General features: G+C 39.1%; 1 protein-coding gene and 1 long non-coding RNA gene across 2 annotated transcripts in view; both read right to left on the reverse strand.

The window, feature by feature from the left end:
• The window catches only part of LOC131974164 (trichohyalin-like), a 40767-nt gene extending 18021 nt beyond the window's left edge, over positions 1 to 22746 (reverse strand). The window contains exon 1 of the mRNA XM_059336351.1: positions 20931 to 22746. Coding sequence (XP_059192334.1) covers positions 20931 to 22158 — 1228 coding nt within the window. The 5' untranslated portion in view covers positions 22159 to 22746. The remainder of the gene's footprint in view (positions 1 to 20930) is intronic.
• LOC131974166 (uncharacterized) lies at positions 2134 to 9175 on the reverse strand. Its single transcript, XR_009394631.1, has 3 exons — positions 8876 to 9175; positions 6623 to 6678; positions 2134 to 3058 (listed from the first exon to the last, which is right to left on the reverse strand). It is a non-coding gene; the product is annotated as an uncharacterized LOC131974166 (long non-coding RNA).
• Positions 22747 to 23954: the final 1208 nt, after the last annotated feature.

The raw sequence follows: 23954 nt of genomic DNA on the forward strand, positions 1-23954 counted from the left end.
GGTCCGGGTGCGGCCGCTTCGTCGCCGCCATCCACTCCGTCTTCGCCATCTTCGGCTGCTCCGGCACCGTTGCATTCCACACAGTCCTCAGCGGCGGCTGCGTTCCCACGCAGCGCTAAGTTCTCTGTCCCACCACAACTCTTATCGGTTTGGTTAATTGTCTGCTTTTCCTTTTGTCTCTTTTGTGTTTGTGTTCTTTGGTTCATTTCTTTGGGGTTAAATTGATATATATTTTCTGTTTTAGTTCAACATATAGCTGTTGGGTTTGTGTTTGGGGTGGTAGATACACCTGAACCCCACCCACCGCTAAATTTCGTTGTTTGTTTCATTATTTGTCTTAAGAATTAGTTGGTTTTCTGTATATTTGTATTTGGGTTTAAATATTTGGATGATCAGTTCTGTTTCTGTGTGTGTGTGGGTGTGAGTGCTGTGTGTGTATGTATGTGTGTTGTAATATAGTCCTCAGTTTTAATTGATTGACATACCTGAGTGTCTCACCACAACAGTAGTGTAATTTTGTGTTTCTTTTGTGTTTCCAGGAGCTGGTGCAGCGGGCGGCAGGCTTCCCCTTGTGGTGGTCCCCTTCTCACTCCCTCCTTAAGTTTGGTGTGGCACGTGGTGATTTGGTTTGTAGTGATTCTTTCTTTTGTAGTTTGAGTTGTTAGTCTGACCGCCTCGCTACAGCCTAGCTCTGTGCCTGTTGTGTTTATTTCTACTGTGGTTGCGACTTTGATTTGACACTTCAGTTGTTGTGGAGATCCCTGAGCTCTTTTAATTTTGATTTACTGCAAATAAATACTTTTTGATATCTTTTGTAAGTCCGTCTCTCGTCCTCTATACTTTCGTGTAACGAATCTGTGTGACCTCTGGTTGGCCAAAGTACAGGGCCAAGGGTGTATTTCCTGGGGTGCAATTCCCCAGGTGGCGTTGTCGAGCAACTTTCCCCTCCCTCTCTCCATTCCGCCACACATTGATGATCTGGCTTTTCATGTTTAAAAGTATTTGTCTCTAATACACTTTGTCACATTTTGCCTGTATCTGACACATTTTTGAGATCTGAGATCAAAACCAGTCAAACAGCTGTTGATGCAGAGCTTTACATCCTCACTAATCTAAACCAAACAAGAATTTCAAACGTTGCCAAAATGTTGAGCCGTCTTCATCCACAAGTTTCTGCATCAAGTCAAACATTTGTTCTTCATGTTTTTTCCTGCAGATTCTTTTTTCTCTCTTCATCTTTCTCCTGCTTCATTTCTCGTTCTTGCCGATTCAGTAAATCTCTGATTTTTGACGGACTTTTAATGTTTTTGGTCAAACGTTTCAGGAAGTCATAAACTTCATATTGATGTTTTTTCTTCATTTCTTGTTCCTTGTGGTCTTTAAGTGCTGTTAAGATGTCATATTGTTTATCTTTGTCCTCCATTTCTTCCTGATGCTTTTTCTTCTGAGCTGCAAATTCTTTAGTGAATTTCTCTTGGAATTCATTGAACTCTTCAGCTTTCTTTCTAGCTTCCTCTTCATATGTCTTCTTCAGATTCTCCAGTTTTTTCTCATAGTTCTCCATGTTTTTTCTCTCTTTCTCCTCCTTTTCTCTTCTGATTCTCTCCTCTACTTCTCTTTGCTTTTCATACTTTTCTGTTTCCTGTTCTTTTTCTTCTTGAAGCTTTTTCAGTCTAGTTTGTTCCTCCTGTCGTCTCTGTTCATCTTGTTTTTGTTTCTTCCTCTTCTTTTTGTTTTTCGTCCCAGTTCTCTCGTTCTTTTCTCATCTCTTCTGTTCTCCTCCAGTTTTCTATCAATGTTTTCCTTTGATTCTGATCTTATTTTTTTCTCCAAAGCTTCAACTTTCTGTTCCCACTCCTGTCTTTCTTTTTGTTCCTGTCGTTTTCTCTTTCTGTCTTCTTCTCTCTCTCTCTTCCTGTTCTTTCTTTTCTCACGTTCCTTGTTGATTTTTTCCACCTTTTCTTCAAGTTGTTTTTCTCTCAGTTTTCTCTCCTTTTCAATTTCTGCTCTCTGTTTTTCCTCAAAGTATTTTCTCTTTTTCTTCTTGTTTCATTCTGATTCTGCACTGTAAAAAAAGATTAGTTGACTCAACTTAACTAAGTCAAGTCATCTTGTTGCTTTGGCTGAGTTAATTTGAGTCAATTTATAGTGTCAAGTTTATTACACTACAAAATATGAGTTGATGCAACATGTAGTCTGTTGACTGAACTTCCTTTATCAAGTTGGTTGGACTACAAAATAGTATTTGAGCTAACTGTAAGAGATGTTGGTTGAATGTATTTTATCAAGTTCCTACAAATGTGAATCAAGTTGGCTCAACATGAAATACACAATTGATACAACAAGCAGTTTGTTGACTCTACTTTCTTTATCAAGTTATGTGGACTTGAAAACATTACTTAAGATAACTTAAAAAAGATATTGGTTGAACTTATTTTATCAAGTTAGCGCAACATATATATTTTTTCTCAACCTCTATTGCCAAGTTACTTGAGTTTAAGCAAACTAATATTTACAAAGAATCTACATGATAATAAGCCTCAAACTTCAATATTAATACATGGAAAAAATAGTTAAGACAATTCAATCAGGACCTTTATTAAAAAATAAGTGTCAATGGATATCATGACATCAAAAAAGCCTTTCATTGGGGGAAAAAAAGGCCTCAACACTGCCTGTTCAGAGTTGCTGCAGAACATTGAATCGCAGGAAAAATTCGTAAGAACAAACAAAAAAATGTATTTCTGAGAAACTTGCTAAAAATATTGAAAATGAAAACATCCAAACATTAATGAAATGTCCTCTCGACAATTTCTCTGCAACATCACATGGATTAGTGTTCCTCCAAACAGAGCAATAGAAATAAGTCAGAACATGAAAACAAGATGGTGACCCCACAAAAGGGCAATACATTTCTACTCTAAGAAGATACAGGGTAGAGCAACAAGAAACATCTCAGAAACAAGACGACGCAGGCGGATCGGTCTTCATTTCAGATAGGCTAGAGCAGGGGTCTCAAACTCAAATTACCTGCACCGTATCTGTGTTGACACTGCATCTGTGTCGGAAAGCAATAGCACGACTTCAGTATCAAAATGACCAAAAAATGGACACAAAGTGACCAAAAACAATACACAAAATGACTGAAAAAACACTAAATTACTTTAAAGACACAAAATGACCAAAAACAATACACAAAGTGACTGAAAAAACACTAAACTACTCTAAAAAGACACAAAATGACCATAAACAATACACAAAATGACCCAAAAAAGACACAAAGTAACACAAAGACACAAAATGACCAAAATCAATACACAAAATGACCCAAAAAAGACACAAAATGACTGAAAAAAAACACTAAATTATTTTAAAAAGACACAAAATGACCCAAAATCAATACACAAAATGACCCAAAAAAGACACAAAATGACTGAAAAAAAACACTAAATTATTTTAAAAAGACACAAAATGACCCAAAAACAATACACAAAATTACCCAAAAAAGACACAAAATGACTGAAAAAAACACTAAATTACTCTAAAAAGACACAAAATGACAAAATAAAGACACAAAATGACCCAAAAAAGGCACAAAGTGACTGAAAAAACACTAAATTACTGTAAAAAGGCACAAAATGACCAAAAACAAAACACAAAATTACCCAAAAAAGACACAAAATTACACAAAATGACTGAAAAAAAATCACTAAATTACTTCAAAAAGACGCAAAATTACCCAAAAAAGACACAAAGTGACTGAAAAAACACTAAATTACTCTAAAAAGACACAAAATGACCCAAAAATGACAGAAAAAAATTAAATTACTTTTAAAAAAAGGAAATGGAATTACCATTACTTTCAGGGCTGGTCAAAAACTGAAATTACACTGTGCTGTCCTGCTGTGCAGAAAATGCATAGAAAAATGTATCTCTGAGAAACTTCACCTCAAAAGTCAGTCAGAAAATTAACATGTTCAAACATTACTGAAATCTCCACTTATTCATTTTTGCTCTGCAACATAAAATACAAATTAGTGTCTGCAAGAGACCAATAGAAATCTATTAGGAAAATAAATGTAAAGCCCTTCAGTGTCTTTTTCTCTTATTACTTATAGTGCAATGGACAAAAAATGAGAATACTTTCTAAGGGCCAAATGCAGAAACATCCTCCTGAGGCATCCCTTTAACTGAGCAGTTTGTTCTTTAGAGAGTGGACCCTAGGAGTGCACATCTCGGACCCTATTTCCATGAACAGGCGCTGAATAACCTCAAAAGTATATTTCATGTCTTTCGGATAGTCCAGGTTCAGCACGTACAGCAGGCCCATCAGGTTCACAAAAGCGTTGGGTACATCACCCAGATGACGCATGACAATCTTTTCCTCAATGACGATGGCAACCCCATTGTAGGAAACAGGAAGGGGCTCCTTCACATCTTCAACGACCAAAAGGATTCGCAATCGCAGCTCCTTTGATGAGAACACGCACAGAGCACAAAGCTCAGAACCGGTCAATGCTCGGCTGATGCTTAATGAACTGTATGTCCAAGCGCATAAAATTACTCAAAGCATCCTTATTCATTGGACAGGTCCGCATGGCTACTTAATATTCAATTTGTACATTACAGCTGATGCGTAATGAACTGTATGTCCAAGAGCGAACTGGGAACTGGCTGTGAGCGTCGCACTTTAGTATTACTATTTTTAAGTAGCTGAAATTATTTTAATTATCCCTTTCACCCTTGCTATCATTAAATATCATCAAGAAAATAAAAACGGGCCTGAAAATGATAGAAATATCCTGACAGCTCTGTTGGGGCTTGGAGTTCATCTATAAGTTCTGCTTTCACAATCCCGTATGAAGCTGAGACTCTGTGTAACAGCTGAACTGTTATAGGCGTACACGCGTTACACACACACACACAGGTGTCCACTACGTTCGCTCGTGGCACTTTTCACCCGTCACCCATGTTATCTGGTGTACTCGCAATACGCGTGTCTGTACGCCTATGTAGAATTGTACTTAACAGTCACGCGGGTCTTCATGTCACGTATTTGAGGCGTAGTTCACCCGTCACGCAGCCGTCACGTAGGCGTATGCGCAACAACGCGTGTACAGTGTCTGCGTGATGCCTACGTGACGCCTGTCTGTCCATTGAAAGTGAATGGAATTTACACGCGCACGTTAGACGTTTGATGTCATCGCATAGGCGCTGTACACGCGTTTTAGTATAGTGTGCTGGCATAAAATACCCCTCATATATCAGGAGCAGTGTGCGCGCTTACAATCTCGTGTGTGTGTGTGTATCTGTAACTGTAATCAAATAAAGTTACCTGTGTGTGTGTAACTGTAATCAAATAAAGTTACCTGTCTGTTTCTCTCTTTCTGTGAGAGATGAATGAAAGGATGAAAGGCTTTGGGGTCGACCAATCAGAGCAGAGCAATCAGATTCAGATTTGACTTTATTAATCCCACAGTGGGGAAATTTCTTTGTAACAGTCGCAAAGTTTCACACAATTAAGATAAAGATAAAAAATAAACATGGAAATTACTGTAACAGCTGTGGAATCTTCCACCACAGTGAGGGCAGCCAGAGGTGGACAGACTGGAATTTCTCTCGAACAGAAAGCATTTTTGGCAAAACCATAATACCTATCATTGATCCGACTTCACTTTGAGCGTCCTGAGTTCTTCCTAAACAGCTACATATGTTTTTTGTGAAGAAAAATGAAGAAATAGCTTTGTAAGAGCGATCTGAAAAACTGTTAAATATGCTTTTTTACAGAAATCTTTTCCCGCGTTTTTAATATGGCTGTCAATGGGGCTGTTGGTGCGTGTTGGTGGCGCATCCTACGCCCAAACTATAACTCTGACAGCTTAACCAGAGGATTGTGAGTGAGAAGACTAATTTTCCTACGTTTCTATGTATAAATTACTTCTGTAGAGTAGAATTTGCGGCCTGGAGCGCAGTTCCATGCAATACACACTCATTATAATCTCAGAATTTCTCCAAAAATGATCATGGTCATTGAACAGGGATTGATAAAAAAAACTATATGACCTATTGAAATGTGGATTAATACACCAATACACAAGATTTGTGTCTACTGTTTAAAGTTTAAATTAAGTCTCTCTGTGAAATTATACCGGAGAACTAGACGTTTGAAAATTTCGTTTCGTTTCGAAATTTAGTTTTTTTCGCTCATTTTTTTCCGTCCGTCCCATTCACTTCAATGCAAAATTTTGCACAGTTCCGTAGAGAAAAGTAATAGCACACTGCTCCCGATCGAACAGCAAGTTGAGATATATAATTTATCCCGCAACACGAGTAGTGGGACGAAATTGTCCCCAGAAAAAATCCACAGTATAACATAGTGCTCGGTGCGATTGCCCCGTGGCCCTAAATATAAAATATGAGAAACTGTTTTCTGTTACAGTTTGTATTAGTTGTATTATTAACTCCTAAAAAAAGAGTGTTTATCATCATCTTTGAGATGATTTTGAAGTTTTCCTAAAGTAAATGAAGTATTTAGAATATGTGACTCAGCTTGAGTAATCTAACACAATACTTTACAAATTGTGAAAGCAGACAGTGTGTGAGACAGTCTGACTGGACTCACCTGCTGAAGCGCTTGCCATGATGTCAGTTTGCTTAAAACATCAGAGACAGATTCATCTGGAGGGAAGAAGAAAAATAAACAATTTAGGTTTCCTTTGTGCTCCTATTCACTCACAGACAACCATAATACATAAGACACGTTCAAAATATGCTGCAGCAGTTTTTTTCATAAGCAGTTTTATTGTCATACTTTCCTGAACTTTTGTGTAAACATAATCAAAACTTAGTTCATTTGAATTATTGTTTTGTTTAGCATGTGTCACAGTCAGTGTGCCGTGGCTGATACTGTCCCCCAGCCAGAGGTGGAGGAAGTATTCAGCTTACTTTACTGCAGTAAAAGTACTAATACCACACTGTAAAATTACTCCACTACAAGTAAAAGTCCTGCATTCAAAAATTACTGAAGCAAAACTACAAAAGTATCAGCACCAAAATGTACTATGATGGCTGTGGCCCAGTTGGGAAAGCAGTTGCCCACTGATCAGGTCAGGTCAAAGGTCGGTTGTTCGATCCCTGACCATGGCTGCCTCGATGTCGAAGTCTCCTTGGGCAAGATACTGAACCCCAAATCTCTCCTGATGCTGTGTTCATTGGTGTGTGAATGAATTCCTGATGGTGGCAGGTTTAGTGTAGCCTCTGCCACCAGCATGAATGTGTGTGTGAACGGGTGAATGAGCGCCGTCTGTAGTGTAAATCTTTGAGTGGTCACAAAGACTAGAATTTTTTTTTTACTAAAAGTAAAAAAATATTAAATAACTGGAAAACAAAAAGGGCATTACAAGTTGCATAAATGATAAATGTTACAATGATAATGTAACTTGATGAATTACGGTTGTAACTCTTCTTCTTCGTTTAAGCCCTATCTGGAAGATTAACATTGCCACATGTTCTCTCTAACATCCAAAATGATCCCATTGGCAGCTGGAAAGCAAGATTTGTTTTCACTCTTTACACATGAAACCTGAACTTTAATAATCTACAAAGGAATGTTATGCTGTATGCTGCAGTTCCTCAGGCTCAGCATGTTAAATATTATTAAAATTTCTAGATTATGATTTGAACAAATATAGACATTAAAGACAAAACACTGCAGATCATTTGTTGTAGAATAGAAACAGCCAGGTGTCCCTGATTAAAGCTCAGCAACTAAAAATCATTGAGTCCATATTTTACATTGTTATATTGAATTAAAGTTTGTCTAACTGCAACTCAAACTTTAAAATTGTTCAAATAACACGAGCATGAACAGAAAGGAGAAGAAAATAAAACCTAACAAATAGAGAACTGTAACAAACAGTTTCTGGTGAGGATTCAATCATTAGTGGTTGATGTTACAGCGCCACCTGCTGGACATGGAGAGATACTCAACAATGTCTCCCTGTGATCAAACAATGGAAATATTTTTAGAAGAACTTGGACCTCTACCAACTTCTTTACCTGTACACAGCCGATCATAATCAGGATGGAAAACAGGTGTAGCCGTCAAATTGTTGTTGCTGTCAGAAAGTTTAAAGAAGTTGATGGGAGTGTGATTTGTGCTTCAGATCATTTTTTAGAACTTTGTGAAGAGTATTTACTACAATTCAATGTTTAGATTATATGAATGATGTTTAATGCAGGAGATATTTTAAGATAAAATAATCTGTTTTAGGTCCCACATATAGATGGAGCAAAAAAATATATAATTTTTAAAAACGCTAAATATATTCAGTCCTTTGAGACAAAAAGTAAAAGGTAATTAGTGAAATTTTATGTTTTTTTAACATGTTGCAACAACTGATTTTTGCTTTCCAAATAAATATTGTGACTAACATGTCATATGTAATGTAAATGTTAATTAACTGAAACACAAACGACATAAAAAGTTGCATAAATGATAAATGTTACAGTGATAATGTAACTTGATTAGTTATTGTTGTAACTCTTCTTCCTGCTCCTGTAGAGGCACTGGTTGGTAAAAGGCTGAATTACTTGATGTTCCCAAAATAAAACAACAAAAGCGTCACCATAAGATGAACATAAATAACTAAAGACATTTTTCAGTTTAAACTCCTCTGCCTACTCAATATAATTAATTCAACAAAATGCATCAGTCTTCTTGCAGTATGTTTGACAGCATTTCAGACCGAAAGTCTCATTAATCTGTGTCTTCAATAATCAATTCTCCTGACTGATCATCGTTTACAGACAGATCACACTTATTCTGGATTTATTTGATCATTTCTAATGAACTGGTTTAGTAGCGTTTACTTACCAGCTGAGATTTCTGCTGCGCCATGAATGCAAAGCAAAAGTTAAGTGAAGGAAGAAAAGGTGTGACTGCAGGAATGCAGATTAAACAAGTTTTTGATAGTCAAACATCAGGGAAGAACCGCCTATTTTAACTGTTGCATAACTCTTATGACAATTTGAATTTTAACTTTATATTTAAAAAAGACTCTTTTCTGTTTGTCTCAGCATGTTAAATGTTATAAATATTTCTTGATTATGATTTGAACAGATAGACATTAAAGAAAAAACACTGCAGATAATTTGTTCTAGAATATAAATTGCCAGATGTCCCTGATTAAAGCACAGCAACTAAAAATCATTGGGCCTCATTCACCAATATCTTCTGAAGAATCTTCTTAGATTCTTTCTTTAGTCCTTCTTAAGAAGATTTCTAAGAAGACCCTACGTCAGATTCATCAACGTGTTCTTAAGCAGCTGAATTGTTCGCAGCCGTGTTCTTAAATTGATGAATGCCATCTCCTTGTAAATAGAGCGTGCGTGCCAGGTGAGTCTAATTAACATGATTAGCATAGGTAACCGCCCATTAATGCCCATAAAAAGGAGTGCAGGGCCACACAGAGGAAACAGCAACAGAAAGCCTAAAGCAAAACGTAAATCCGTTGGAGCACAGGTAAAAAAAGAAAAAAACACTTTAGCAGTTCAGAACTAGAAGTTCTGCTGCAGGAGATCACTCGGAGGAAGAAAATTATTAAATTGGTTGCACCAACACAAACAAAAAGGAGGCCTGGGAGGCAGCTACGCGTGCAGTGGATGCATTAAAATGAACAAGAAATTTAAGAAAACGATGTTCTAATAATTTTTTCCATGACTGTATATACACTGCTCAAAAAAAATAAAGGGAACACTTAAACAACACAATGTACACTAACTAAGTCAATCACACTTCTGTGAAATCAAACTGTCCATGAATGTGTGCTATCACTAAATGACGGCATGATTTCTAATTTACTTGATTCATGTTAAAGCCTTGGTACATTTAATTTAATTAAAATGAAATGAAATGAATAAATAAATAAATACATAAAAATGAAGGAAATTTCACTATAATGTATTTTATTGAACTTAACAAAAGAAGACAACACAACCATGCCAACATGTCAGCACTGAAATGTGCTTTACCCTCAGGGCCCACTTTAATTTACTACCCTTTCAGGCCCTTTGGGCTGAAAATGTCCACTTCCAAAAAATGCTATAAAAACTTTACAGATTAAAATTTTTTTCTACTTTTTTCTGCATAAACCTCTTAAACAACTTTTGCCCTGCTCAAAACTATTAAACATTCAAAGATTTTGAGGATTTTAACCCTTTAAATGCCAATTTGATTGCATGATGTCACTGATGTTTTAACACAAAAAAACACAAAAATGTAGTTATTTTTCATATGATATATATTTTTTGGCTGGGGCATTGGTTTTTATCACAGCCTTGGGTAGGTCAAAGATGAAGAACAAAATTGATTTTGATGCATTTTTAGTTTTTGTGAAGTGTCAGATTTAAAATGAAAAAAACCCTTTTTGGCCACTTGATGGCAGACATGTCCACTTCTAAATAACGCTTTAAAAATATTACTGATATATAATTTTTTCCAACTTTTTTGGATTAAATCTTTCAATCAACTTCAGTCCTGATAAAAACTATCAAATATTCAATTATTTTCAGGATTTTAACCCTTTAAATGCCAGTTTTGATTTCATGATGTCACTGTTTTTCAAAGAAAAAACAAACAAAAATTGAGTTATTTTCCATTTAATAGATAATCTTTACTCACAAACCCCCGGCTGAGCGCCGCTGTGTTGGAGTTCTCCCCGAGGAGAAAAGGTCACCTCCTTGTAGCTGCAAGTCGCAGGGAGAAGGTCTCTGACTGTTGTCTGTGCTTATGCACCAAACAGCAGTTCGGAGTACCCGGCCTTCTTGGAGACTCTGGGTGGTGTCCTGGAAGGGGTACCATCTGGGGACTCTATTGTTCTTCTGGGAGACTTCAACGCTCACGTGGGTAACGATGATGGTACCTGGAGGGGGGTGATTGGGAGGAACGGCCTGCCCGATCTAAACCCGAGTGGTGTTCTGTTATTGGACTTCTGTGCTAGTCATGGATTGTCCATAACGAACACCATGTTCGAACATAGAGTTGTTCATAAGTGTACCTGGTACCAGAGCACTCTAGGCCAAAGATCGATGATCGATTTCATTATTGTGTCATCAGATCTGCGGCCGCATGTTTTGGACATTCGGGTGAAGAGAGGAGCAGAGCTGTCAACTGATCACCACCTGGTGGTGAATTGGATCAGGTGGCGGGGGAGGATGCTGGATGGACCTGGCAAACCCAAACGTGTAGTGAGGGTGAACTGGGAACGTCTAGCGGAGGCCCCTGTCTGCAGGGTCTTCAACTCATGCCTCTGGAAGAATTTTTCCAGCATCCCGGGTGAGGCTGGGGACATGGAGTCCGAATGGGCCATGTTCAAAGCCTCAATTGTTGACGCGGCTGGTAGGAGCTGTGGCCTGAAGGCTGTCGGTGCCGGTCGTGGTGGCAACCCAAGAACCCGCTGGTGGACACCAGCGGTGAGGGAGGCCGTCAGGCTGAAGAAGCAGGCCTTCCGATCTTGGCTGGCCGAGGGGTCTCCGGAAGCAGCGGGCAGGTACCGTTTGGCCAGAAGGGCTGCAGCTGCGGCTGTCGCTGAAGCGAAAACTCGGGTATGGGAGGAATTCGGGGAGGCCATGGAGGAGGACTTTCGGTCGGCCTCAAAGAGGTTCTGGAAAACCGTCGGGCGACTCAGGAAGGGAAAGCAGGGCTTGGCCCAAGCTGTGTTCAGCGGGGGAGGAGATCTGCTGACCCGACCTGGGGATGTCCTTAGACGGTGGAAAAAACACTTTGAGGAACTCCTTAATCCAGCCAAAACGTCCTCCGTAGAGGAGGCAGAGTCTGAAGACTCGGGGGAAGACTCATCAATATCCCTGGCAGAGGTCGCCGAGGTAGTTAAAAAGCTGCCCGGCGGCAAGGCGCCAGGGTTAGATGAGATTCACCCTGAGATGCTGAAGGCTCTGGACACTGTTGGGTTGTCATGGTTGACACGCCTCTTCAGTGTCGCGTGGATGTCTGGGACAGTGCCAGTGGAGTGGCAGACCGGGATGGTGGTTCCCATTTTCAAAAAGGAGGACCGGAGGGTGTGTTCCAATTACCGTGGAATCACACTTCTCAGCCTCCCCGGGAAAGTCTACTCCAGGGTGCTGGAAAGGAGGCTCCGGCCGATTGTCGAACCTCAGATTCAGGAGGAACAATGCGGCTTTCGTCCTGGCTGTGGAACAACGGACCAGCTCTTTACCCTTACGAGGCTCCTGGAGGGGTCATGGGAGTTTGCCCATCCAGTCTACATGTGTTTTGTGGATTTGGAGAAGGCTTATGACCGTGTCCCTCGGGGAGTCTTGTGGCGGGTACTGCGGGAGTATGGGGTACCGGGCTCGTTGCTACGAGCTATCCGGTCCCTATATAACCAAAGTGAGAGCTGTGTCCGCATACTCGGCACAACGTCAAACACGTTCCCAGTGGGTGTTGGCCTCCGCCAGGGTTGCCCCTTGTCTCCGATTCTGTTCGTGGTCTTTATGGACAGGATCTCAAGGCGCAGCCACGGGGAGGAAGGGATCCGGTTTGGTGACCTTAGAATTGCATCTCTGCTTTTTGGAGATGTGGTTCTTTTGGCTTCATCAAGCCGAGACCTCCAGCACTCACTGGGGCGGTTTGCAGCCGAGTACGAAGCGGTTGGGATGAGAGTCAGCACCTCCAAGTCTGAGGCCATGGTTCTCTGCTGGAAAACGGTGGACTGCCCCCTCTGGGTGGGGAGAGAGGTACTGCCTCAAGCGAAGGAGTTCAAGTATCTCGGGGTCTTGTTCACGAGTGGGTAGAGTGGAAGGTGAGATGGACAGGCGGTTTGGTGCAGCATCAGCAGTGATGCGGGCGTTGTACCGGACCGTTGTGGTGAAGAAGGAGCTGAGCCTGAAGGCAAAGCTCTTGATTTACCGGTCCATCTACGTTCCAACCCTCACCTATGGTCATGAGCTTTGGGTAGTGACCGAAAGAATGAGATAAGGCTCACCCCTAGAGATAGGGTGAGGAGCTCAGACATCCGGAGGGAGCTCGGAGTAGAGCCGCTGCTCCTTCGCGTCGAAAGGAGCCAGTTGAGGTGGTTTGGGCATCTGGTAAGGATGCCTCCCGGGCGCCTCCTGTTAGAGGTGTTCCGGGCACGTCCAACTGGTAGGAGGCCCCGGGGAAGACCCAGAACATGGTGGAGGGATTATATCTCTCGCCTGGCCTGGGAACGCCTCGGGGTCCCCCAGGAGGAGCTGGACGTTGTGGCTGGGGAGAGGGGCGCCTGGAATGCCCTGCTTATCCTGCTGCCCCCGCGACCCAGCCCCGGATAAGCGGACGAGAATGGATGGATGGATGGATTATAATCTGCCGTGTTGTTGTTACCGGAAGAAGTGGAAATGTTAGTTTTGTGTCTTTTTTTGGTAATTTTGTGTCTTTTTTAAGTAATTTAGTTTTTTTCTGTCATTTTGTGTCTTTGTTTTAGTAACTTTGTGTCTTTTTTTGGTCATTTTGATACTGCCTCCAGCAGCCCTTGATTTAGACTCATTTTCTTCTGTTTTGAAGATTAATTCATACTGATACTGCAGTTAGACTTTGTAGGGCAGTACACTCAATGAAAGTTTCAATAGCAAACATGATTTAGTTTGTGCTGCCATCTAGTGATCGGTGCTAAAATAGATCATTTAGAACCAGTCTTCTTTGTCTGGACACATTGTCTGCATTGATAATAGAAAAGAGTTGCTGTTAGTAAGTCAGTATTTAAAATCATTACAGTTTTCATCTCCATGAAAATTTGTGGCCCCCTCCAGCATTTAAGTTGCCCATCCCTGGTCTAGGTCTTCCTGTGGTGGAGATTAATGGACACTTCTGTGACTTGCCCAAGTCTTATTGTGTTACTATGTATTTTACACACATTCTTACAGACTGTTATATATTATTTTGTATTATTTGAAGTGCTGTTAAGCTGTTTTAACAGTAACCTTCATAGAAACAAACCTGATGATAGACTTAAATGCATCTTTCGCATATCATTTTGTAAAAAGCATCCAACCCTTTATTTCCTTTTAACCCTCTGGAGTCACCAAAAGCACCAAATCATGACTTGTTGACTCCATCCAGACTAGAAAACAAAGCAGCGTGGAGCCCTACTGTAAATTTACCTCTAAAGTTCTGGCTGTAAACTCCATGAGGCCAGTTTCAGTTTGATGATGATATACCAAGTAAAACTGGAGACAAGCTCAAATATATTTTCTATAAAATGATAGAACTGGATGTAACCCTCTTATATGTTTATTGAGCATGATAGTGTTTTGAAAGTAAAAAAAAGATTCAAACTCACATTTTATGTTGGACTAAAGGTCACACAAAATGACTTAAAAAAGACACGAAATGACCAAAAAAAGACAAAAAAAACACAAAATGGCTAAAAAAAGACACAAAAAGACACAAAATTACTAAAAAAAAGACAAAAAAAGACACGAAAATACCAAAAAGACACAGAATGACCAAAAAAGACACATGAGAAGACAAAATGACAAAAAAAAAAAAAAACAGAGGACACAAAATGACCAAAAAAAGACACAAAATAACTAAAAAAGACACAACAAAAGACACATTCATGTTGTTTTTTCTTTGTTTCTTTGGTTCAAAATGTTGATCCAGTAAGTCAGAATAAAAAATCAATTATTATCAGGTCCTATAGGTGAGGTTGTGCTGAAAAAAATACCAACATGGCATTTAAACATTGTTGAGTGGTGTATACAGGCAGGATGAAAAGGATTCAAAAATTGACAAAATAGCCCAAAACTCCATAGAGTTAAGTATCTTCAGGCTTCAGTACAGTGTCATTTCTACTTAAATGTGTCATCCTGCTCCAGTTCTGATAAATGTGATTTCTTGGAAAACTGGGAACACAGAGTACTGTGGGTTTTGGCAAAACGTATAGTGCCTGAGCACAGTAGTTCAGTGACATCTAAGAAGTTAATTCCTATCGAGACTTGAACAAAGCTGCAGCAGAGCGTCAAAGCCTCCAGTGGTGCAGCTGGTCTAACTGCACCTTCCAGTTTGTCAAGTTATAATCTGCTGCAGCATCACACAATGACTGAATCCTCCTCACAGATTGGACAGGGGTCAATTAAATGATGATTAAATGATTGTATTTCCTTTCAAAAGATGATGTTGGATTGACCAGTATAGTATCATGTGATTTAAACCTCTGAAGTCCAGGAGATTTTGGTTAAAATTTACCAACTTCCTATACATTCATTTCTGTCTCTGTTTAGCATCTTTTTCTCCACACAAACTTGGCTATCAATCTGATTTTTCATTTTATTTAAATTATCAAAGTATAAAGCTGCCAGGAACCCAAAATACAAACAAAAGACACAGGTGTCTATGGAAATGTACCATTATTTTATTTTATTTCTTTTTTTTTTTTTTACCATTTATACACATAAAAACAGCAGAAAAAATAAATAAAACTACAAAACAGTCTATTTGCATGTAAATTACAAATATTGTACAAAAATTGTTCTTGCTGCTTTAGTAAATCTCTGATTTTTGACAGACTTGGTATCCTTGTGCCCAAATACTGTGTAAATGTTAAATAACTTGAAAACACATACAGTCGATAAAAGGTAGAATTACTTGATGTTCCCAAAATAAAAAGCTTCACCTTAAGTTGCATTAAAAACAATTAGATTTTTCTTCAGTTTAAACTCAACTGATAAACAGTTTGATCTAGTTTTGATAAAGTTCACTCACCTTCTGCATTTCTGACATGATTAGTGGGAAGAGCGGTGCAGAGATGGGGTAAATAAAAAATAAATCTTCCCAGCAGACAAAATGTTTATATGCAATAATTGTCAAAATCATCTCTTTATACATATATTGTTGATATCTAGTATAGCCCATTAAATGCTTATTAGGACATGTGTTGCATACTTTAAATAAAAATGTGATATTTTTTTAAATAATGCTGGACATTAGTTAAAATATTCATCAGATTTATTAAAAAAAAAAAAAAGAGACACATTCGAAAACTACATTGTGAAATACAGTTTGTTACATTAGACATTATCATGAAATATTACATTTAACATTAACTACATTTAAGCTTTTCAGTGTCAAATATTTTAAATGCATTGACAGAAAAAAGAAAAAGAAATCTGAAGAGGTAAATGCAGACAGATTGAGCTCAGTAGTTCATGTTAGAGCTCCACCTGCTGGATAAAACTGAACACAGTGAAGCTGCAGTGGATCATCCTGTAGAGCAGGGGTGTCAAACTCAAATACACAATGGGCCAAAATTTAAAACTTGAATAAAATCGCGGGCCAACATTGAACAAATTAACCTTTTAATATATACCAAACATGTTTTGCTTTAACATTGAATATGGAACCAGCAACGCTTATAAACATACAATATATAACTAAATAGTGCAGACATGCAAAATCAAATTTCAAATAAAAAACACATCAATGTCATTAATATATTGAATAAAAAATAAATAAAAATCGTATGCCCCTTTTCTATTTGCATCCTTCTGATTTAAATATCAAAATAAACTTTTTCAACAGGTTAATAAATTCTGCCTTTCTTTTCGCCATTTTTGGGAAGGCGTAGCTGGGAGACAGCTCTAGCTTGAGGTTGCTATGACGACTGTCACAGAGGAGCGCGTTTCTGGGTCCTGTCCTGATTGACGCGCCAAAACAACAGCAGGGCATTGTGGGATTTGTAGTATTAGCGGTAAAGTGCCGTATAATACCGGCGGGTCAGCTTTTATAGTACAATAATTAATAATTAATTAATTAATTAATTAATTAATTAATTAATAATAATTTGGTATTGCCTCGCGGGCCAAATAAAATTACACTGCGGGCCAAATTTGGCCCGCGGGCCAGAGTTTGACACCCCTGCTGTAGTGGATCTATCAGCTGAAATATGTGACTGTGATCATACAGAAGATGGACACAATAACAGGAACACTCTGCAGGTTTAATGTATTTATATTCATAATGTCATATTTGATGCTTTTCCTCGTATTACATCACATTCTCTCTGAGTGTCTCAGACTGATGCAGCAGCAACACAAACCCTTATATTTACTGTGTCACTGTCTTTATAATCATGATTTACAGAAGCCAAGAAATAATAAAAAGCAAAACGGAGACTAAGATGCTGACTATGAACTGCAACATTAGCTGCTCTCTCATCTCCTGTTACCTCTTCACTGTCTGTATTAACCTCACATTAAAAACAACAACATAACAAAGACAACAGGCAGGATAAACACATTTTAAATTCAGTGTGTCTTACTATTTATCTCAGGTGTGAATCCAAATAAACGACCACAAATGTTGGTTTGGAAATCAGATTAAAAAAAGACACTCCTTATAACTCCAGAACAGCCTGAGAATCATCAGGTTTTTAAGTTTTCTTCAGCAGTAAAGTAATCCTGTGATATTTTTCTGTACATCCATGGGTCACTGCATACAGGAGCTGATAACAGCTGATTCTAAATACTTTTATAGAAATATATACATAAAGGGGGTTGTGTTGCAACTCAGTCAAATATGAAATATCAATAAAATGTCAAAATACACTTGAGGGGAGCTTTAACAGGTTCTAACCCCCACATATAAAAATACAAACGAGGCACAGACTACTTCTTAGTAGCCTTCTTTTTCTCCATATTACAACAACTGGGAGTCACTTGAAGTTCTTATCTCATGGCCATTTATGTGCGACATTGTTTGTATCTTAGAAAAAGCCTTGTGCACTTTGTCACATTTTGCCTTCATCTGACACAATTTTTAGATCTGAGATCAAAACCAGTCAAACTCTGTTGACAGAGCTTTACATACCAAATAAGCTTTAAGCAACTGTATCAGAACCAATCATTCAAATGTCCCCAAAATGTTGAACTGTCTTCATCCAAAAGTTTCTGCATCAAGTCAATTAGATCCTTTTCGTGTTTTTCCTGCAGATTCTTTTTTCTCTCTTCATCTTTCTCCTGCTCCATTTCTTGTTCTTGTTGCTTCAGTAAATCTCTGATTTTTGACAGATTTGGTATCTTTTTGGTGGAAAGTGCCTTTAAGATGTTATATTGCATATTTTTGTACTGCATTTGTTTCTGGTGCTCTGCAATTTCTTTGATGCGTTTCTCTTTGAATTCATTGAACTCTTCAGCTTTCTTTCTGGTTTCCTCTTCATGCGTCTTCTTCAGATTCTCCAGTTTTTTCTCATAGTTCTCCTCAAAGTCTCTTCTCTCTTTTTCTTCCTTTCCTCTCCTGATTCTCTCCTCTTTGATTATTTTTTCATAATTTTCTCTTTTCTTTTCGTATTCTTCTTGAAGCTTTTTCAGTCTTGATTGTTCCTCCTGTCGTCTCTGTTCATCTTCTTGTTCTCGTTTCTTCCTCTCTTCTTTTTGTGTTTTCTCCCAGTTCTCTCGTTCTTTTCTCATCTCTTCTCTGTTCTCCTCCAGTTTTCTTTCCTTTAATTCTGACTCTGATCTTATTTTTTTCTCCAAAGCTTCAACTTTCTGTTCCCACTCCTGTCGTTTTTTTTGTTCCTGTCGTTTTCTCTTCCTGTCTTCTTCTTCTCTCTCTTCCTGTTCTCTCTTTCTTTTCTCACGTTGCTTGTTGATCTTTTCATCCTTTTCTTCAAGTTGTTTTTCTCTCAGTTTTCTCTCCTTTTCAATTTTTGCTCTCCATTTCTCCTCATTGTCTCTTCTCTCTTTTTCCTCCTTTTCTCTTCTGATTCTCTCCTCTTTGATTCTTTTTTCATAATTTTCTCTCTCCTCTTCGTATTCTTCTTGAAGCTTTTTCAGTTTTGTTTGTTTCTCCTGTTGTCTCTGTTCATCTTCTTGTTCTCGTTTCTTCCACCACTCTTTTCTAACCTTTTCCCAGTTCTCTCGTTCTTTTCTCATCTCTTCTTTGCTCTCCTCCAGTTTTCTGTCTATAGTTTCCTTTGATTCTGACTCTGATCTTATTTTTTGCTCCAAAGCTTCAACTTTCTGTTCCCACTCCTGTCTTTGTTTTTGTTCCTGTCGTTTTCTCTTCCTGTCTTCTTCTTCTCTCTCTTCCTGTTCTCTCTTTCTTTTCTCACGTTCCTTGTTAATTTCTTCCTCCTTTTCTTCAAGTTGTTTTTCTCTCATTTTTCTCTCCCTTTCATTTTCTGCTCTCTGTTTTTCCTCATTGTCTCTTCTCTCTTTTTCCTCCTTTTCTCTTCTGATTCTCTCCTCTTTGATTCTTTTTTCATATTTTTCTATCTCCTGTTCGTATTCTTCTTGAAGCTTTTTCAGTTTTGTTTGTTCCTCCTGTCGTCTCTGTTCATCTTCTTGTTCTTGTTTCTTCCTCTCTTCTTTCTGTTTTTCCTCCCAGTTCTCTCGTTCTTTTCTCATCTCTTCTTTGCTCTCCTCCAGTTTTCTTTCCTTTAATTCTGACTCTGATCTAATTTTTTCCTCCAAAGCTTCAACTTTCTGTTCCCACTCCTGTTTTTGTTTCTCTTCCTGTTGTTTTCTCTTCCTGTCTTCTTCTTCTCTCTCTTCCTGTTCTTTCCTTCTCTCCTCACATTCCTTGTTGATTTTTTCCTCCATTTCTTCAAGTTGTTTTTCTCTCAGTTTTCTCTCCTTCTCAATTTCTGCTCTCTGCATCTCTTCTTCCTTCTCCTTCCGGATCTTCTCCACTTCTTTCTGTTTTGCTGCCTCGGCCTCTTGCAGCATCTCATTGGTGTAGCAGCTGCCTCTATTCTCCTTCACCATGGTGTCCATCTTTGTTACCAGCTCACTGACTTGTGTCTTGTTGTGTTCATCACAGTTATTGAACACATGATATCTTCCTCCATAGTCAGAAATCAGTTCCTTATAGGATTCATCACACTCTTTTTCAATGTATTCATCAATAGAAATCTTGCCCCGTTCCAGTGAATCTCCTCCAGTTAAAAGAATGATGGTGAACTTTTCAGCATTCTTCCCAAAACCTTTCTTGATCAGTTTCAATGTCTCCTTCTCCTCTGATGTGAGTCTGCCAATGTGTAACACCAACAGGAAGACATGTGGTCCTGGAGCCAGAAGATTGATGCATTTCATCATCTCCTCATTAATCTCTTCATGAGACAAAGTTGTGTCAAACAGACCAGGAGTGTCGACCACAACAACAGGACGACCGTCCACTTCACTCTCTGCTTTCTGACACTCTTTAGTAACTGATGTTTGACTTGATTCAGCTTTGAACTCCTCTTTTCCTAGAATGGTGTTTCCTGAAGAACTCTTCCCACAGCCGGTCTTCCCTATCAGCACAATCCTGAGACACTCTGGGCTCTGCTGCTCTTCATCACCTGTGAGACAAGAGCAACAGGAGTTACCTTAAATATTCACAGTTGAAAGAACATAACATCCAATGTATAATGTCCAATGGTTGGTTTAGAACACAGAAAAATATATTATATATTACCTTTTTATATATCTAACTGTCTAAACCCCAACAAGCGGTTTCAGAGCATTTTAGCTCACATTTTACTTACCTGGTTTTGTATCCACTGCAATATATAAATCTAAAGTAAATAATAAATATAAATATAAAGTCCTACAGCTCCATTGAATCAGCACAATCATTGCTAGAAGTGGGAACAACTCAAACATGTCTTTGTGCAGAATAACATAGTCAGAATGACAGAAATCAGAAAAGCGCAGAATTTAATGTTTTTAAAAGGATCTGGTTAGTGCAAAGCTTTATTTTGGACACATTTTAAATAATACATGTAGAATAAATTGATTCTGACAGAAATATCAACATTTAAGCTTCGATTTGGTCACTTTTTATAACAGAAACTTGATGATCTTGACCATGATCCACTTTAGGATAGTTGGAAAGTTCAAATTTTGACACTAAAGCCTATTTTAAAGAGGGTTAAATGTGTATGTATTGTACTTACAGCTGATTGTGCTTTTTGTTCTCAGCTCCTTCAGTTCAAGTTCCTCTTGTTGTATGATATTTTCCTCTTGGGCAAATGCAAATGTTTCTGTTGTGTAGCAGCTTGGTTTGTCTTTTTTGGGTCTCAGTCTCATTTTTTCCAAACTGTCCAACAGCTCTGGGATCTGCTGCTGGTCCCTGATGTTGAGGACAAACTGTCTTCCTCCACAGCTCTGACGGAGCTCCTGGATGTCCTTGTTTTTCTCTAGAAATGTATCAACATCTGTAGCTGTAGGATCTGACTCCACAGTGAACAGAATCATGGTGAAGTCATTGACTCGAGATCTGAAAGTGTTCTGGATGGTGTCCAACTCTCCCTTGTCTTCATCAGTGAGGGGACCCACAGGAAGGACCAGGATGAAGGCATGGACGCCCTCAGGATCACAGAGGGAGATACACCTGAATGACTCCTCCATCACTTCCTCCTGAGGTTTTCCATTCAATGCAGGCAGCTCCACCAGGGAAACCCAACGTCCACACACCTCTCCCTGATGTTTAACACACTCTGAGCTGGAGACTGAATGAAGCTCTGTCTGACCTAAAATGGCCTTGGCTGCTGAGGTCTTCCCTGCTCCTCTCCTCCCACACAGAACCACGTTTAGAGCTGGTTTCATGTGTTCAGACTTTGGCCTGATGATCTCTTCATTGAAGGTGAGGAAGGTTCCTCTGTTTTCATGCACAATGTTCTCAATCTTCTTCATTAAAAGTCTGTGGTTATCTTCAGCCATGCTGTAGTGTCTTCCTCCACACTCGTTAAGGAGCTGATTTACATAGAAACTTGTTTCACTCTCCTTATGTGTCAGGATGACCATTGAGTGTTTAAAGGCTTCGTTACCAAACAAACTCAGGATGATCTTCAGTGTTTGTCTGTTCTCCTTTGTGAAATCAGACGGCTTCACAGCCAGCAGCAGAACATTTGGTCCAGGAGGACAAAGACTCACACACTGCTTCATCTGTTCTCTGAATGCTTCCACAGACAGACTGAACAGGTCCGGAGTTTTAACTACTTTCACAGGATTTCCTCTCCACTCTCCATGGGCAACCTCACAATGCTTGCTTTGGATCCTTAAATGATGTTTTAACTGTTTGCTCCCAGTGATGAAGTTGCATATCATTTTGTTTTTGTCCTCGCTTTTTCCAAACATCACAATCCTGAGACCACGTGCTATGACAGAACAAAGATACAACATTAGTTAGAGTTGGTCTTTCATTCAACAAACTTATAACTGGTGTGTTTTAACTACATGACAAATTAATCAGAGCCAAATTGTCTCCTAAGTCCAGTACATCCCACTGTACATAATGTGAACCGGGACTACATGACACTCCAGAAAACGTTTGTTTGAAGTGTTGTTTACAGCTGAGGCTTTTAACCAACAATGTTGTCTTCACGTCACCTGTTTCTCCTCTGTACTCCAAATACCTGTTCATAAATTAGTTATTCATGCCGATGGGAACCCAGTCATTGATGGTCTAAAATGATATTATGTTAATTCAAGTTAGTTTGTACCAAATGTCTGACTGGTGTAGAGATAAACACACTATACATTATCACTGTATATATTTGGATAATAAAAACTTGTTGGGACCAACTGGTATGCCACGATGGACGTTGCTCATTTCTACATTCTAGACAGGATTGAATGTAAAGGCAACAACGTTCTGGGTCCCCTTTGCTCTCCAACAGAAAATCTGTCACCATAGGAAGTCCAAGCAGCTATAAAAACTCTGTTATCCGAACACAGACATGCACAAATACCAGACCCTCAATACCGGAAAAAGAGCTAAACGAGAATCAACAGAAAACCAACACATCACACCTGCCGTCATTGAAAACTACAAAACCTCAACCAACCAATCCATCCTCAAGGAAATCCAAAAACTCAATCCACAGCCCAACTCCAAAGAGTCATCCACATGAGAAATGGCAATATGCTCATCTTCCCTAAAGACATCCCTTCGCTCAACTCTACTCTCACCATGGCCTAAAGGAGCATTCAACAGAGCACAGTTCAGCTGCAAATTAGAGCGCAAACAGAGCACCACACCCCCATGTGAAACCCACACCAGACTTCTGGTCATCAAAGAAATCTACACCAACATCACAGAGGAACAGATCAGAGAAGAATGACAAAAACAAGGCATCAATGTTTCCAGAATACACAGAATAATAAGCACAATCCACCCAACAGCCAACCACATTCATCAAAATCCACCTCATCAACCCAACCTAAGCCGCCGGACTTATCCACTTATGCTTCTACATGGACCTTTTCCAGTACAAAGTGGAGAAGGCCCAGCCTCCACCCACCATTAAACAATGCTACAAATGCCAACAGTTTAGCCATACAGTGGCTTGCACTAGTATTCATATCCCTTGGATGTTAAAAACCCTCTTTAATATCAAAGTGAAAACAGATTGTTACAAAATACTATCAATTGATTAGAAATATGTAAGGTAAAATAAATGATTGCATAAGTATTCATACCCTTTAAAGTAACTGAACTAATTCAACAGAGGTCCAGCTAGTTGATCCCAGCAGTGTCACAGTTAGTGAAATGGGGATCACCTGAGTACAGTTGATGTGTGTCAAGTGATCGTAGTATAAAAAAACATCTGTGTTGTACCATGAGGACAAAAGAACACTCATGATCATTGAACAGTATAAGTCAAGAGATGGCTACAAAAAAATGTCCAGCTCACTGGACATCTCACAGAGTTCAGTTAAACCATCATTAAGGAATGGAAGCAGTATGGCACTTGTTCAAATCTGCCGAGAGCTGGCCATCCTCACAATCTGAGTAGCAGGAAAGGGTAGCTTCTGCTCTCTGATTTTTCCTGCTTGTGGCCTATTTGGACATAGCCACGCCAAAGCAGTGCCTCAAGATTTTTGATAAGTAAACACAAAGTTCACTACAAAAGCAGTCAGCCCAGGGACCATGACAGAATGTCTCTCAACTGCTTCACACGAACAGGAGAGAGCGA

The sequence above is a fragment of the Centropristis striata genome, chromosome 7 (genome assembly GCF_030273125.1).
Source record: "Centropristis striata isolate RG_2023a ecotype Rhode Island chromosome 7, C.striata_1.0, whole genome shotgun sequence".
Classification (NCBI taxonomy): domain Eukaryota; kingdom Metazoa; phylum Chordata; class Actinopteri; order Perciformes; family Serranidae; genus Centropristis; species Centropristis striata.